Genomic DNA, 19,132 nt, shown 5'->3' on the forward strand with positions numbered 1-19,132 from the left:
TTATTTAAGCTTCCCTACCATGGAGAAGTGCGTTTCTACTGAAAGCCCGATATGCAAAATTTATTGCCATCACACAACCTTCCTTATCTTATGGAATGCGACCGGAAAAAATTAAGGAATCAGCTATTCTTGCATTATAATACACATACAAAATTTTTTAACTTTACCATAGAGTGAAACGTAACCTATTCATAGTTTAGTTTTTAAATGTCTCACTTGACTAATTTTTCCTGGCATTTAGATATAGGAATGTTATATTTTTCATGTCGTAAATGAACGTAATTGTAATATTATAACATCTTACTAAAAATTCATTTTAGAATATCCTATATTTAAAGTAAATTTTGTTGTCTCTGGTATATTTTTATTGTCCAATTTGGCATCCTTTTATGGTGTAAAAACATCTGTTAAAGTTTCGTAATTATGATCTGCAAAGGCCTTTATTCGCTTTTTACACGTATAAATTATGTTATTAGTGGAATGTAAATCTTAAAAGACAGACATATTAACTTCATAAATTTATCATGATATGTTGGACATAAATTAAAGCTTATAGTGAATAAAAAGCAAATCGACTGTTATCCGTTGCAACAACAAATAAGAAAATAAAAAGATTATTCTTTTTCACTTGCTCAATAATAGAAAAAGAATGAAATAAAATAATATTTGTGCTCATTACACACATTTTATGTACACGAAAATGTAATTGTGTTACATACATTACATGCGTAGGTATGCATATGGTAATGAACGTATTGTGTGCTTGATGTTAAAATTTAAAATGTTGCTTGTCTGTGTAATAACAATAATGCAGGTCTGCATCAACTGTAGCTAAAAAACAGAAATAACTTTCAATTCAGAAATATTTTCCCATTAAAAGTAAAACTAATGTATTAATCAAAAGGAAAATATCATAGTTTTGTGGAACATGACAACTTAAAGGTACCATGACCAACTAAAATTTCTAATTAATCAAAACAATATTAATACGGAATTAGATACTTTTATAAAAAATTATTTATCTTCTAGTTGATTTGCTCTAATATTTTTAAGTGATTTTAAAATTTAAATGATTATGTTATTGTTTTAAGCAGAAGTGAGTCCTTGATAAAAATCAATTTTGTAATCAAAAATTTCAAAATCGCCATCTTTCACTTTTTCGTTTATACAAAGTAGTGGCAATAATTACCTAATTTTATTTAAGGTTAGCTGAAATGGACATTGTAATTATAAAATAATTAACGATTAAGCTGATTTTCTAGTCAGATCAGTTTTATTAATATATTTCGATATTGTGAAGTTGGTGGAGTTGTAGGAAAAAACTTGATTGAATTATGTATAAGAAAAAAATAGAAACTTACTTTGTTTCGGTATGTTTAGAAAAGCCCATTGTTGAGCTTGAAAACCTATTCAGCAGCGCAAGAATGTTAAATAAATTTTTGTTTTATTCATAATTTTCTTCGACATTTGTAATCGGACTATTTTAAAAACTTTTGCAATTGAACTATTAAAATAACTTTTTATTTATACACACATATAAAGATAATTAGAAATTTTCAAACTTAATTTATTTTGAACCATTTTCATTATATATATAATATCTTATTTTTCATTAAATTATGCAGCCAGCAACATAGCTATATGTACTTCAAATTATTTAGTTAAAATTATTTTAATTTAAAAAGAGCAGTTTAATATTAATTACATTTTAAATTAAATAAAATATTACACAAACATTCATATACTAATTAATTACACAAACATTTAAATCTTAACTAATTATTACAAATTTTTACAAATATATCACAAATTAGAAATAAAACGTGCCTATAAAAGAAAAAATGTACAAATTAACGAATTAAAGTTTTAAAAATTTCTGATTGTCTTGTTAAATTTGAAGTAGATGATTTGGAATGTGTACTTTTTCCATTACGGTTGGGTTGTGTGAAAAAATTAAAAATGGATAACATGTCATCATCACCAGCTGTAGCTAATTGTCTTCCATCAGGACTAAACAGTAAAAAATGAACACGATCTTCATGAATTTTTAAAACGTCTATTATGCGATCAAAAGATGCCATAATTAAAATTTCAAAAGTAATACAACCATCGGGATCTTATAGAATGCAAAAAAAAAATTTAAAGCATTAAGCAGGAATTAGGATTTTCACCAAAAAATCTTACTTTTTATACAATAACTAACAACCAACTCTGCGGAAATTTTGTTAAAAGCTATTGCATCAATTACACAATCATTGTCCCTTCTATTATATTGAGCAACAATACTTCTTGTTTGAATATTAACAATTAGAATTGAATGAGATTTCGCTATAAATAGATTTTTAAAAAATTTATCAAATCAAAATGGTATAGAATGATTTTGGTCCAGAATGTTAAAATTGCACTGATGGATTAAATATACTATATACAAATTGAGAAAATCATTCTACTAATATTGCTAGAAAAATAGATAATTTTAGTTGCTTTAGGTACAATTTTTAAATATTTTTAATTTTTAAATATAAATATAATTTATATTTAAAAATAAATAAATATAAAAAAATAAATATAAAATTATATTTATATTTAAAAATTATACCTAAATTTTTTATGTTTATATTTTTATGTTTAAAAACTTTATTATATTAATTAAATTAAATTTTTTTTAGAAGTGAATTATAACAATAATAGTATAGTCAATTGGATTTGGTGTCACTTAACCAAGTTACTGTTTAAAATAAATTTTTGCAGTTTTTTGTCTCAATCTGTTATAAATCAACTAACTTACCAACGGCTATATCAATCGGATTCCAGGGGTGCCAATCAATAAAGGCTTTACTTGGATTAGAAATCGTGTTACTCTTTAATCTTAATTGAATTTTAAATGATGGCCATTTCATTATTACAACCAAGCCATGGTGATCACTAGTTCCCAAATATTTAGCTCCGATATTAAATTTAATATCACTTATTCGATGTGAATGATAGTGAATAACATTAGTTTTCGATGTCAAAGAATTAACAACATAAATTTGACCAGTGCTCATACCACATAAGATATAAATACCTTGAGGATGCCATTCAATACAGACAATTTCTTGCTGTTGTTCCGATAGAATAAAAGAATCTTTTAAACATAAGTCATTTGTTGTACTATTAGTATTTTTCATACTCCATATTTGAATTACTAAGATGTACAAAAAAAAAAAAAACATTTATTCCATAAAAATATTGTATCACAATTTTTTTTATTTTTATACGTGGCTTTTGAAATTTCTCGCAACCCAATGCTAAGGATTCCCCTTTAGGACTAAAACGAAGTGCTGTTACAAATTTTGTTCGATACACAACCGTTTTATCTGTTTCACATGTCCATATTACTAAATCTTGTCCAAATGATGCACCAATTTGATCCTTGTACGACCAATCAATAATTTTTTTAGCTAAAATATTTTAATACTTGAAATTTCCTAAATAATGATTCAAAGTTTAATCTTTAAAATTACATGAATGTAATTTGAATGCAGGCAGATCATGTGTGGAGTCTACGCAAGCAGATGGTTTTGCTCTTGGCTTACACTGCCAATCTAATTTTTCTCTATTGTTATTTATGTACGTTACATTTTTAACTGGTGGATTCAAAACAAATTTTGAATTTATATTGTGTATTAAGTATTTGTCATTAAATTGATAAATTCTTTTCGGTCTTAAATCGAATAACTCAGACATATAAACTCCATAATTAAATCCTTTCCAATAACCGGACTTAAGGCGCTGTGAACGAAAATAATTTTGATATAAAACTTTTTTCTTAATATACTTTAAGATAATTTACCATTTGTATGATATCCTCTTCATTGGATTTATTTTTATTTAGCGCACGATTCCGAATCAGTTCTGTATTTCCAAAAGCATACCTCCTTGGAATAAATCGATCACCGAATTTATGAGGTATTTTTTCCTCACAATGGCTATATGTCTACAAGAGAGGGAAATTGTCCTTATTTGTAAAAATTCTGAAGTATTTCAGGAAAAATTTCAAATATTTTTAAAATATCAAATGTTTTTTTAATCACCGAATAACATTTTCCATTTGTTTAACTCATTAACCAATAAGATCGTAAAACCTCAACCAAGACCAAAATATAACTATGTATGTGCATATGTATGACATAGTTCAATTTCTTCAGATTATTATTTTATGCTTCTTCAGATTATCATTAGAAGAGACAAAAAATAATAGAGTAAAAAACTTAAAAGTAATTAAAAACGAGAATAGGTAGTTGACCGTGTAAACTCTGTGATACCACTACGAGTAGATGATTTTAAATGTTACATGATAATAAATTGCTACATATAGTACTTTTTACCGACAGGTTGTATACTATAAAGGAAGTTATGTGTTTTGTTAATGAGTTTTACCGAAAACTCATTAACAAAAGCGTTTCTACCGAGAAACGCTATTCTCCATGGTAGGAAAATGTAAATATAATTTTTAGCAACCTGTCGATATGTCCGTATGTGTATGTGCACACGTGTATCTCAAGTTCGGTTTAGCCGATTTTCGTGAAATTTTATACGTGAGTTTGTTTTAGTTGTTTCTATGAATTGATCAACTTTTAGGAACTGCACTTTAATGCGGGCCAATTTTAGATGTTTGCCCTTATAAAAATAAATAATCAATCAATTTCCTTGGAATTTAATATTTAAATTTGGAGTGTTAAAACAATGAACATATAAATTTTTTGGAACGATAAGTGGCCGGAAGTCGAACTAGAGGCCGAATTTACATTTTTTATCATATCTACGGAGCGAATTGATCGAATTTCTTAAAATTTGATATTTAAGTTCTGGTTGTTAAAAAAACTAATTGGCGAGCATTTCATAGAATTCGAGTAGCACAAACCGAAACTCTACTAAGAGCCAAATTTACATTTTTCTAGGTATTTTATTGGTAAAAACTTTTACCAAAAATAATGACCATTTAACATATTCACTTATGCTAAATTTAGCACCGTAGTTTCAACAGTTTTCAAAATATATTACCAAATGACTTTTGAAGTGGTTTGAAGTAGTTGAACTCAAGGAATCAAGTAATTTCAACAGCTTTTATTAAATATAACAACCCTCATTATACTATATTTTCAATACCTAGAATATTTTAACGATATAATTAAATAGCTTTTGAAGTTGTAAGGCAGATCTCATTAAATTGAAATACGGTTCTCACATTTACTGTAAGACAACAATTGTGAAAATTTGGTGAACTTAGCTCAATTAGTTTTGGTTATTGCTGGGACGGACCGATACACGCTGTTCGAAAACAGATACTTTTTTCTATATCTGAGACACCTTTTTCTTAAGGTTACAAACAAAGCAAAAAATAAATAATACACTTCGAACTCACGTTCGTACGGATGTAAAAAAGGGAGAAAATAATTTCTAAAACTTCGCTCTAACTCAAAGGCTAGTATGGTTGAAAATTTAAACTTTAATAAACGAAATTTGTTTGAAAAAAAGACACCTGTTTAAATTTGCGTTTAATGTGATCTTTGGGTGCCGATTAATTAATATTCAGTAATCTTGATATTGCAATAGACACGCAACCGTTGTTCTTTTTACATCATTAGAATTACGAAACAATACATTTCACAAAATAAGTTTTAACCAAATCGTGTTATTTAGCAAACTGCATGAAAAGACTGCATACCTAGTTATTATATATATACTTTATATACATGGTCTAAGATTGTATAATATGGTGTAGAAACAATTTAACACAAGCATGGAAAAGTAATTGCAGCGCTTTTTCTTGAAACAAATATGAAAAATAACGTAAAATGGTAAAATGCAACTTCAGTATTATTTAGAGAGTTCTCTTAAAATCTGAAGGCATAAACAAAAAATAAATTTTCAGTACGGAGGACATAAAGTGCTTTGATACAAGATGTGACACAAAATTTATTTAATTTAAATCAATACAATCTTGGTTACAAATTTTAAATTCTGGAGTATAAGTTCTTATTATTCGTTTTAATGGGGTAGTTAGTATGAAACCACTTTACCGATTATAAATTTTTTTATTTCGTTCAAAAAATTATTACTTCTCCATTTTCTTATTGTCACATCTGAAATTTGCCATTTCAGATGAGTATCTAATAATAATTTACTTTTGCGAGCACTTTTTCAATTTTTCAATAGAGTTACTTTTCAAAATTCATCTAAAGCATTCGGGTTTCACATTCATCTAAAGCATTCGGGTTTGATAGGAAAATTTTAGTTTTGCAATATACATCTTTTATCTCCATAACCAATTATTACAAAAAAACTTCCGCTTTTCGAAAATCATGATCTTTAAACTGGATATTCAAGAACCATACCACTTCAATTAAATAAATTACATTTTCACAATACTTCATTTCAGCATATTCTTTACATGTTCAAATTAGGAATTACATAGCATAACAATTCAAAATTTCCATCAAGAAAGTCAAAAATTTCATCCTCATTTTCACATTTTGTATAATAAATGCACACTGTAAATCACATTTTTACTAAGCTTTTAATCCAAATCTCCTTTAACAAGAACATGCACTTTCAAAAATCTTAACATATGTGAACAAAATAAAAGGTAACTGATGTAATGGAAGAAATTATAAAAAACAAAGAATATTGAGACGTTGGTGTAAATTTCCAATAAAAGGCTTGTATCTTCCTTTCTTCTGTACTTCCTCATTATTAATGTTCATTAAAAATTCACTTGAAACTTTTACGTAAAACATCATTTCTATTAGCTTTAATGCTATTTAATTTCAATAGAAAATAAATCAAGAATTGCATAAAATAAAAAAGGTATGTATGGAACTAAATTTAAGGAAAAACGAGAAAAAATAGAGTTGACCGTGTCAACTCTGTGAACCCGTACGATTTTGTCATCCTATGTGCGAATAAATATTTCATAGCTTACCATATTGATTTGTGCAAAATTGCAGTACTGTGTTTTCAATATTTTCTTTGTGACGCGAGTCAAGAAATTTCAATGATTTTTATCACACATAACAGCAATAATACTCTTGTTTTCGCGAGATTTCTGTATTATAATTCCAATAATTTCTGAGATAATGCCAACTAACTTTAGGAGTTGTATGACTGCTACCAGAAAGAGCTAAGCAATTTCAACGACATTTATTAACCACATTGGCCCTACTAATATATTAGCTTGCGTGAAATTTCAATACCATAGCTTTTATAGTTTCTGACATATAAACAAATAACTTTTGAAATTGTACGGCAGGTACCAGAAGGAGCCGAGAAATTTCAACGACTTTTATGAAACACATTGGCCCTACTAATATATTCGTTTGTGTGAAATTTCAATACCTCAACTTTTATAGTTTCTGAAATATAGCCAAATGACTTTTGAAATTGTATGGCAGGTGCCAGAAGGAGCCAAGTAATTTCAACGACTTTTATCAGACACATTGGCCCTACTAATATATTCGTTTGTGTGAAATTTCAATAACACAGCTTAATAGTTTCTCAGATATAGCGAAATAATTTTTGAAGTTGTATGGCAGCTACCCGAACCGGTACCCGGATCATGTCCAATTTGAATAGGGTTCTGGCACTTACTACAATAAATCATTTTTGAATATTTGGTGAATTTAGTTCAATTTGTTTTTGAATTATCGGCGGGACGGACCGACAGACAAAACTCAATCAACTCAGAATTCGACGCTGATCAAAAACATACACTTGAGTCTATATCTCCATTAGAACATTATTTCTAAGCGTTACAAACGGTAGGGCAAATTTAGTATACCCTTCGAGCATACGTTCGTACGGGTATAATGAAAAACATGTTTGTAAAGGCAAAAGAGCAAATTCATAATAATAAGAAAACTAACCAGTTAAAACTTTGTTAAAAATAAAATGTGTGTACTCGTAAATACACAGAACAAGAAAAAAGAGAAAGAAAGTGAACTATTTCAATGTTAAGTAACTGACTTGCAATGGCAATCTATCATCTCACTATTTTGTGCAGGCATGTAACATGTCTTCACCTAAACAAGCTAAAGAACATCAGTTTTTTCCACACTTCACTTCAGTTTTATACAAAAGAATGAAGAATAAAAATTAGAAGAAAAAAAAAAATAAAACATAACATTACCATAGCTGTTTATTGTGTGCTTGCAACAGTTTGAGCTGTCTGGCACACGTACTCGTAATATTTCTTTTAACTCGTAATATTTTTTCTACATGCTCCAGTATACACATATACACGTACAAAAACAAACATTTGAGGCACAGCATATCCAATTAGGAAAAATTTATTATGTGATTGCAAATGAAAATCTAACTTCTGTTTGACATTTTTTCCTTATTTCAATTTTTTTTCATTCTCTTAAAAAACGTCCACTCGTTTTTATTGGATTCAAGAACTTTACGTGTGGATTTAAGAACTTTACGTATTACCCACCTTGTCACATTTTATAGGAGTTTTTTTTTAAATTTTTATTCCTTTTTGTTTTTTCGAAATTAAAAAAAAACTGGCCAATATTTTAAAAGTTTCATTTTCAAATTTACAGATTAGGATTTGGTTTCAAAAACAAAATCAATCCTTAAAGAACGATGACATAGGTTAAGTAAGAAAGATAAAACCTAATTCACAAAATTTAAACAAAGGTTTATTATGTAAGAAAGTTAGAGAAATCTTATTAGGGCTATGTCAATTGATTTAAGTCAAAATAATTTTTTCAAGTCAAGTTTGGTTAATGTGTTTAAATTTCGACCTCTTATTTATTAAGATAGCTGATTCTGATTCTTGATTAGTATTATCTGATCGTCTTTCGTGACGTTTTATTTTCCAAGGCAACAACTTCGATAATAACCTATACTCAAAATTAAACGAAATTTATGGCAAATGTTTAATAAGATAACATAAGAGGGTGTCCTACGATCTATTCGAGCAATCTTGATAAAAAAAACATAAATTGTTTTTAAATTAATTTAAATTTTTTGTCTATTTTTATTATTCGCATTTATTCCTTCATATATAATATATATTTCAATATTTGTCCAATATCTTCATTTCAAGATGCTCCCTATTTTTGTTCACATTCTACAGTTTCAATTACTTGACAAAATAAGTAAATTGCTACAGATTTATATTGAGTTAGCGTGCCTCAATTCCGACATTAGATTTAAAAAAAAACACATCATATAGTTTTATTGCCATTACACTGTTTGATCGGTTGTACTTGTGTATTGGATAAGTACACGTACATATTATTAAACATGATCTTATGATGTAAAAAAATATTTTTTTAGTCGTCTAGGTATATTTAATTTATTAATGTGCCATCATCCCATAATGAGTAACTCAGGTGCATTTTATATTTTTTTGGCTGCGATAAAATTTTTCCCAAATATTGCGATTATCCTTACTGAAAGATCGAAAATGTCACTGATTTAGTGTAGCAATGTGTTTCGCTATTACAATAGCGAGTTTATGAACTGACAGTAAATTTTAGAAAAATGTTTGAGTAATATTCTGCAATAATCGATTACGAAACAATAAAAACCGTAAGTTAATGTTTTAAAATTTAAAAAAGTTGTTTAAAAAAAATAAATTCATACCAAGTCATCATTTGTAATGTAGCATATTTCCGTTCAACAAAGAGAATATACTTTAAACAAGTAAAAACGTTTCAGTTGGTATGAACCGATTGAATTATACCCTGCACCTTTTATTGTTGTATAGCAATTACTTAAACCTGCGAAACAATTCTATAGAAAATTCACGGATATGTCTGATCTATAATTGGACACACAACTGCCAAGTTTCATGAATCTAACTTTATTACTTTTCCAAATATTCAAAATAAGCTTTTGGACTTCTATTGGAGCCACTCGAACCTGTCAAGCAATTCCTATAATTATGATATAATTATAGGAATCTATAATTATGATATAATTATAATACTATAAATATCTTTGACCTATAATTGGACACACAACTGCCAAGTTTCATGAATTTGTCTTTATTATTTTTCCAAATATTTAAAATTAGCTTTTGGAGTTGTATGGCAGGTACCCGAACCTGTCAAGCAATTCCACTAAAACTTCGCAAGTATATCTGATCTATAATTGGACACACAACTGCCAAGTTTCATGAATCTAACTTTTCTATTTTTTCAAATATTTAAAGTAAGCTTTTGGACTTGTCTGGGAGCTACTCGAACCTGTCAAGCAATTCCACCAAAACTTCAGAAATATCTTTGACCTATAATTGGACACACAACTGCCAAGTTTCATGAATCTGACTTTATTATTTTGCCGAATATAAAAAATTTGCTTTTAGAGTTGTATGGCAGCCACCCGAACCGGTGCAGCTATCTCATTAAAATTTTTAGAGCATGTGTAGAATATAATTGAACACATGTGTACAAAATTTCATATTTGTACCTTTATTAGTTTTTGAAATAATTAAAATAAACTCTTTGAGTTGTATGGCAGCTACCCGAACCCGTTGTCTGAACTGGTCCAATAACAATAGGGTTCGTCCTTGGCACAAAAGAAGCAACTTGTGAAAGTTTGGTGTCGATTGCATTATTCGTTTTTGAGTTATCGTGCGATCGAACGAACTAACGGACATGTCTCAATCAACGCAGAATTTTACGCTGAGCAAGAATATATATATATGTCCATACCGCAGATGACTCCTTCAAGTAGTTACAAACTCCATACCAAAGTTAATATACCCTTCACGAAGTGCAGGGTATAATAACCGTCATATACCGAATTGTATCATAATTTTTGCATACATACAGAACACAAGTTGAACGAAGCTTTAACTTAATAGGCGATTTCAATAGTCTATTAAGATCAATTAAAATGAATAATTATATTTTTTGATGAAGCAGTTATAGATGGGTGGAGAAAAGTTTTCACACTATCGAAATGAATTATTATTAATGACTGCTAAAAACTAACTGATTAGATGCTGCTAAAATTTGAGACGAACAGCTAATTGTCCAAGAGAAAAACTATAGTTGAAAATTTGAAAAAAAAAAATTACCTAAGATTACTATTAGTTTCGGTCACAAATTTGCCAATTTTGCATGTTTTGTTCAACTTTGCCATTTTCGCCCCATAATAAATTTATGTGATTTCGATACAATAATTAATATCGTGTTATTGGTACCCCTTAAGAAAGGTAGCTATTAAATGCATTGTTAGGGTTGAGATCTAAGAGGAGACTTATTAAACTTATTATAAGATTAAATGTAATATTAAATGTCAAATATACAAAAGTTTAGAAGGTACAATAAATAAATAATAATATATACTAGACTCAAGTGTAATTGAAGTATTAGTTTTTATGAATTCAAGACTCCTCAATTAAACTTATAAATTAATTTTCTTCAAGACGCAGCTTATTCATAAAATAATTGTGCGTGCTAGATATGAGAGCTTTGGTAAAAATATTTGCGGGCATTTGTTTTGTAGAAAAAATTTCGTTTGATTTCAATAATTTTATTTGAAATAATTTCTTTGATGAAATAGTGTTTTACATCCATATAACTTTTTAGCTTTGATTATCATTAAAAGTTGCATTTGACTGTTCAAAAATTGAAAATCCTATCTCCATCTAAAACTTTCTTAAATACATGGCTTCACTTGTTGCCTCAGTTATAGTTAAAAACTCCGCTTCAGCTGACGAAAAAGCAACTGTTTTTTCCTTCTTTGACATCAAAGAAGCAGGTGAATTAGCAAAAGTAAAAAGTAAAATAGCCCGTATATGATTTTCTGTCAGTGTTATTGTTTTCCCAATCTGCATCGGTAAACCCGCATAAAATTTTTCCAGTTTTCCGATATAAAAGTCCCGATTCACTCATACCTTTTAAATATCTCAGCACTCCCTTTACCATAATCCAATGCTCTCTATTATACGATGTATTAATTTGATACTCAAATAATTAACACTGTACAAAATATCTGGTCTTGTATTTATTGAGATGTATAATAAACCTCCAATTAAATATTGATAAGGTAATTTCATAAATTCATTTTTAACATTATTATTTAAAAATTCTTCCTTTTTTAAATTTGTACTAACAACTCAAGGTGTTGAAACTTGTTTGCAATTGCTCATTTTATATTGTTTCATTAAAATGTCATTGATATATTTCTTTTGAGTAACTTTAATATTTCCATCAACATCTTGCCTAATTTCAATTCCGAAATAGTATTTCAATTTTCCCAAATCGTTGATGTCAAAATGTGAAGATACATATATGTTTCTTGAAGCGAACTAAAAAATTTTCAGTATTACAGGCAGTTATTATAATATCATCAACATAAATTCCGTAACTTAGTAAAAGCTGATGACATTCTACACTTTTCCTAAATGCGCTCTTTACGTAGTGCATACGTAAAATAGCAGTAAATTGGGTATCGAAAAAATCGAGCATGCTTATTTTATACATGTCATATAAATATTGTCAGAAATAACCAACTAAATAAACCAGCATATATTTTCAGCAATAAAGTGGTAGTTATTAAGTTTTTCCCAAAATGCAGCATAAAAATGCTATGTTTTTAATGAAGTGGTAACGTTTGTTAAAAATTAACATTTGCTAAGATCTTTAAATTGAAATTTTCAAGCAAACGTCAAAGTATATATTAATATTGTAAAAATTGTATTCCAAAATGTATCAGAAGCTATAGCAGTTTTTTGTACAATGTAAAGGTATTGAAAGCTCTGAGACGGTAATACAATCGTTTTAATACCGTACTTAAACTTTTTATAAAGCATTATTGAAGAATTTCCTCATTTAAAGCTAAAGAAGCACACTGAGTGCTAAAATTTTTCTGTACACTGTTCTGCATTTGGAGAATTCTTCTCGCAAATTTCATAAAAAACATCATCGTCTTCATCGTCATCATCATCATCAATAAATTCATGTTTTTCATTTTCCAAATTTTATTTTATAATATTACTAAGAGATCCCACAGTGTTATAAATTTTTCTTTGAAGACCTTGCTTTCCGATCTTGGTCTTTCACGTGTTCTTTTAAAAATTTCTTCATCACTTAAGTTTGTCGGTACATTATCAATTTCGTTATTAGCCTACGATGCTTTTGCATCATTTTCTTTCGTTTCATACAATCATTTCATGGTCTCAGTTCTATAATTAATCCTACCTGTTCATTATTTTCTGCATCATCTATAAAATTCTTTTCAGAGAATTTTTTTGTAAATACCACGTTACGACTATTCTTGAATCTTTGTTCCATAATCTATATGCTTCACTATCTACAGAGTAACCAACAAATGTGAATTCTTGCGACGTGGCATCAATTTCACTACGTCCAGATGGTTTACTTAACGCGTATACCGTTGCATTAAAAATTTCCATGTAACCTACATTCGGATAACTGTCAAACCACAATTTATAAAGAATTTCGCCTTCTAGACTATTAGATGAACATCTTTTTCTAATATGATTAGCCATCATTATAGCTTCTGACCAAAAAGATTTAGCAAGACCTGACTAAAGTATCATGAATCGAACCATTTCGACCAACGTTCTATTTTTGGGCTCAGCCACTTCATTTTGCTGAGGAGTGTAGCTGTACTTAACTGGTGCGGAATGCCACATCTCATTAGGAAATTTTCAAACGTTGTGTTACAAAACTCTTTTCCATTATCGGATCTTATACATTAATTTTTCTTTTTCCAAGAAATTTTCAACTTCCAATTTATATTCCCCAACCGCTTCAAATGCGTCATCTTTTGTTATACGTAAACTTCACATCATCTTGTGAAGTCATCTATAAAAGAGATGAAATCTTTCGACTTTGAAAATCGCAGTATCAACTCTAATGATTGTTTACTCCTACACCGCTTATTTTTGAAAAAAAGTTAACCTATTTTGCTTTTCTATAAAGCAAGTCTGACATTTAGGAAAATTTTGAAATGAACCTTCTTTAACTTTAAACAAAGATTTTTCCAATAAATTTTTCATTGAACGAATATTTTGATGGCGTACTTTATTATGCCATTCAAAAATTGAATTTGACTAGAAGCCCCTAGTGCGAATCGCACTAGTTTCAAATACTCGTATTTTTGAAAACAAATTTTTAAAAACAATTCTAAATGACTTTGTAGAGTCCGTGTTTATCTGACTTACTTTAAGTCGCTATATCACAGGGGTAATCCTACAATTTAGAGAAACTAAGTATATATACATATAAGTAAAAAAGCTACATATATAAAATTTTAGCCTTTCTTTCCGGAGAAATCAAATTTATCTCTGCGTTACTTATACTTGCGTTAGTTATCCGTATGTTCAGCAATGACTCAACGCATATAGGTTTTATCTTGGCAGTCTTGGCATTTTAGATTTGCTCACTGGTACAATGGTAGAATGTATGTACTTTAGTAATTCATTTAATAAAGGAAGGAAAATTAAAACGCAAAATACATCCATATACTCGCAGTGCTCATTTTAGTAAATCAGTAAGTACTGATTTGAAACGAACATGAACTTAAGTTTCAAAACAAAAATACAAAGTTCATCTCTCTATGCATTGTCGGTTGGCTCTAGTACCAGTACAATTAACATATATCACATGTTTACTAACATAATAAGTCACAATATTTTTTGCAAGCATTATGTTGATTTACATCAAAAAATATTCTGATACGAACACATGACCGCAAGATATTGGGTATTTAAGCTAAAATGTTGCATGAGACTACGAAAATGCCTTATAAATACTCCTCACAAATTTTAGGGAGGCTAGTACGCTGTTAGTACACATACCTAGAAAAATATAAATTTAGCTCTTATCAGAGACTCATTTTATGCTAACCATTTGGCCCCTGAAAAATTCCTTTAGTTTTGGTAGCAAACAGAGCTTAAATTTTTAATTTTAAGAAATTCCATCAATTAGCTCCATAGATATGATAAGAAATCCCCTAGTGCGGTTTCCGAGCCCTGAACATTTCCAAAAAATTTATAAGTTCATGGTGTTACGAATGTAAACATTAAATTTCACGGAAATTGTGTGATTTTTCTCTTTACATGCGCAAAAATGTAAACTTTGCCCGTACTTTTTGTTTTATTTATTTTATATTTACATTATGTGGAATGTGTCGCCGCGGTGGCTGTAAACGAATTCAACCCTAGTTATTGTATACATTTGTGCACATTTACATATACATTATTTTTCTATGAAAACATAATACAAATGCATAAAAATTTTTTTGGCTACTTACGTTTATGAGTAGAACCAAACATAAAAAAACTTTTTTGAGTGTTACTTTATTTCATATGCGTTAATATGTATATTAATAATATTAAGAATACATTATACAGAAACGAATGCTATCGCCTTTGTGTTGCGTAACAGACTTTTTAAATTTATGAGAAAATAAACATAACATAAAAATAAAGAAGTTCTGCAACAAATCTGTACATAATTTATAATAAAGTATACATGCCTAAAATGTTGGCAGAATTCAGAATTATTTTTACCGACCATATTGTGTATACAATAGGTAGGTTATGGGATGGCAACAAATTTTGCATATCGAGTTTTCGGTGGGAATGCACTTCTCCATAGTAGGGTGTAAAGTGCAAATAAACTATTTTTAGCAACCTGTCGGCCTGTCGGTCTGTCGGTGTGTGTGTACGCGTGTATATCAAGTTCTGCTGAACCGATTTTGATGAAATTTTATATGTAAGTTTATTTCCACCATGGCACGGTTTGATCAACTTTTGGGATATGTCAGGCCTCGGAACTGCACTTTTTAGCGGGCCTGTTTTATATTTTTGACCATCTTGAAGAAAATATTCAACCGATTTGCTTGAAATTTCATATTTGAACTTTGCTCGACTGTCCGCAAAAATTCCTAACTTTTGGAAGAATACAGTCATCAGCAACTGGACGTTTACTCCGGGCCAAATATACATTTTTGTGTATATAAAGAGAAATAATCAACCAATTTCATTGAAGTTTAATATTTAAATTCTTCGTGTTGAAACAATGAACATATAAATTTTTTGGAAAGATCAGGGCTCGAAAACTGATCTGCGTGCCGAATTTACATTTTTCACCATATCTACGGAACGAATTGATGGAATTTCTTGAAATTTGATATTTGAGTTCTGGTTGTTACCGAAACTAACTGGCGAGCATTTCAGGGAATTCGGGTAACGCAAAGCGAAACTCTACTAAGAGCCAAATTTACATTTTTCTAGGTATGTTAACTACAAGCTTACTAATGTCCTAAAAATTGGAAAGAAGTATTTAAAAGACATTTTTATAATATTCTGTAACACTTTCGTTTAACTAGACAATAAACATTGCGGTCGGTTAAGTGCTGACCACATTAGATTTTTTTTTTATTTTTATAGTTTTCTTTTTCTATGTTACGTATTCTTCCGAAGATAAAGAATATAAGCGAAAATACTCGATGGTTGCGCCATCGGTTTTGGCTTGTATAATATATTATAGATGACACAAAATTTGCTTCTTCACATATTTTGGGGTTTTCAATACTCTTAAATTGTTTAAAATTTTCATTACATAAAACAACCCGTTAATTTTCTCACTCTTGTAACAATTTGCCCATTCTTATTAATAATTGACGCGTAACCATGATTCATAATTTTTGATATTGAAAGCAAATTAGATCTTAAATCAGAAACATAAAGCACGTCTTCCAATTTGATATCATTACTGTTGTGTGCTGAATTATCACAATTTAATTGAATGCCTATTATACATATGTAAGTGCAAGAGTGGGCATTTCGTATGCCGTAAATTATTTGAGTCAATTTAATACATCGTATAATAGAGAGCATTGGATTATAGCAAAGATAATGCTGAGATATTTAGATTGCCTTTACCATATACATAATTATAACACTTTTAAACATATTAACCTTTTTCTTTACATTACAAATATATGTTGGACCGTTATTTAAACACCACAACGGTAATTCTTATGAAAAACTCTTATCAACATTATTTTTACTAAAAGAGCTTCATTATTTCTCCTTGCATTGAATTCATCATTTTTATCTTTAAAATTTCTGGATCACGTAACTCACTCCTCAATTCAATCGCAACCCTAAAGTTACAAAAGTATCGTCAAAAGATCTCGATTCACTTCCAGATCCATTTTTTTTTAATTTGCCGAACACTTCGAAAAAATTCATATAAATGAGTATGATGTCAAATTCATATAAATTCATATAAATGAGTGTCAGTATTCATTGATATTCTACATAAAATTAACTTTTTAAGAAGATTGGCCTTTCGAGCAGGCTCTTTTGATTGATTTATTTCCTGCAATTTCAACCATATTTCTCTTGAAAATTTACAAACTTTCATGTTTTTTAAAAGCGGTAGACTTATAGACAGCAAAAAATCAGCTTTAGCTTTTAGATCCTCAGCATCCCAACTTTTAATAGCAGCTGAATCTTTAATTAGCAGCTTTTATTAAAATAGCCTGCATCTGAATTTTCCATATATCGAAGTTGTTTGGGCTTTATTGATCAACTTTTATATTATTATACGTCACCGTATTTTATCAGTGGTAAATTTACTTAAAATATTTAAAAAAAAACAGGGCTTTTATGTCAAGAAAATAAGAGGATGATTTATGATAATTTTTGCAAATAATGCAACCGACGCACCCAAAACCTTTTAGAGTTGAAATACAAGAGAAGACTTTATTAAATGTAAATTTAAATATTAACGAGAAAAAATAGAATTGACCTTGTCAACTCTAGTTGTGTACGAATTTGTTATCCTGTGTGCGAATAAATATGCAATAACCGACTATAGGACAGACTATGACTTCAAGTTTCTGTTTTACCATGTTAATTTATACAAAATTTCAGTACCGTGTTTTTTTTAAAATACTGTGTGTACCAAACTACTATTGAAGTTGTATGGCAGCTACCAGAAAGAGTCAAGTAATTCCAGAGACTTTTATCAGACACATTGGCCCTGCTGATATATTCGTTTGAGTGGAATTTCAATACCACAGCTTTTATAGTTTCTGAGATATAGCCAAATAAATCTTGAAGTTGTATGGCAGCTATCCGAACCAGTACCCCGATCATGTCAAATTTAAATAGGGTTCTGGCACTTACTACAATAAATCATTTGTGAAAATTTGGTGAACTTAGCTCACTTAGTTTTTGAGTTATCGCTGGACGGACGGACAGACAGACGGACAGACAAAGCTAAATCTTCTTAGAATTCGTCGCTGATCAAAAACATACGCTTGAGTTAATATCTCAGAGCATTATTTCTTAACGTTACAAACGGTAAGGCAAATTTAGTATACCCTTCTAACATACGTTTATATGGGTATAAATATACAAAAGTAGAAAGTACTAAAACGAAATAATAATAATATGTTCTAGAATCTAATATATTTGTAGTATTAGTTTTTATGACATCAACATGTCGTCATTCCGCTCATACAACGCAAAATGACAAAAAATGAGTTGAAAATGCCATCTTTAATAATTTTACGCATACGTCCCTGTCACTCCCGCCGTTCTAGCTCTTTTGGTTCCTGAGATATTTTCGGATTTTTTTGTCGCAAAGGACGGATGAGTACATAGAGCTTGTGTTACTCTGTTGTAAATGACAAAATTTGTGGATGTACAACAAACATTTCACATAGAAATAACGTTTTAAATTTAGGCAATTATTTTGTCGTATGTTAATTAACAACATCATAATATTAAATTTCTTTATAGTACGTGCATAGAAATTGTATTGTAGACCACATAATAGTAACAGTCCGACAGAGCATACATTTTGTTGTACGTGTTTGAAATTGTTGTTCTGCTATGGTATCACCACATGACAATGATTATAATAATTATTACCGACTAAAACGTTTTTATGTGTTTAAATATAAAAATGATTCATAATTTATATTTAAAAAAATTAGTTAGTTTTTCAATAACACTGAATTTTTTGTTAAAGTCTAATTTTATCAAATATAAATACGTTTGAAAAATTTTTGGCAACTTTTGTGAAATATTTTTTAATATTTTTAACAAAGTTCAGAAAAGTTCCACAATAATATT

At 29.1% G+C, this 19,132-nt stretch overlaps 1 protein-coding gene across 2 annotated transcripts in view; it reads right to left on the reverse strand.

Annotated features, from left to right (window-relative positions):
* Nucleotides 1-1,814: 1,814 nt before the first annotated feature.
* The window catches only part of LOC129605923 (protein cortex), a 79,065-nt gene continuing 61,747 nt past the window's right edge, over nt 1,815-19,132 (reverse strand). For both annotated transcript variants that reach the window (XM_055515949.1, XM_055515950.1), the window contains exons 2-7: nt 3,836-3,979; nt 3,507-3,774; nt 3,261-3,443; nt 2,789-3,187; nt 2,185-2,328; nt 1,815-2,116 (exon numbers count right to left, since the gene is read on the reverse strand). In XM_055515949.1, coding sequence (XP_055371924.1) covers nt 1,851-2,116; nt 2,185-2,328; nt 2,789-3,187; nt 3,261-3,443; nt 3,507-3,774; nt 3,836-3,979 — 1,404 coding nt within the window. In that variant the 3' untranslated portion in view covers nt 1,815-1,850. The remainder of the gene's footprint in view (nt 2,117-2,184; nt 2,329-2,788; nt 3,188-3,260; nt 3,444-3,506; nt 3,775-3,835; nt 3,980-19,132) is intronic.

This window comes from Condylostylus longicornis, unplaced genomic scaffold (genome assembly GCF_029603195.1).
Source record: "Condylostylus longicornis isolate FDR11 unplaced genomic scaffold, ASM2960319v2 ptg000016l, whole genome shotgun sequence".
NCBI classification, from domain to species: Eukaryota; Metazoa; Arthropoda; class Insecta; order Diptera; family Dolichopodidae; genus Condylostylus; species Condylostylus longicornis.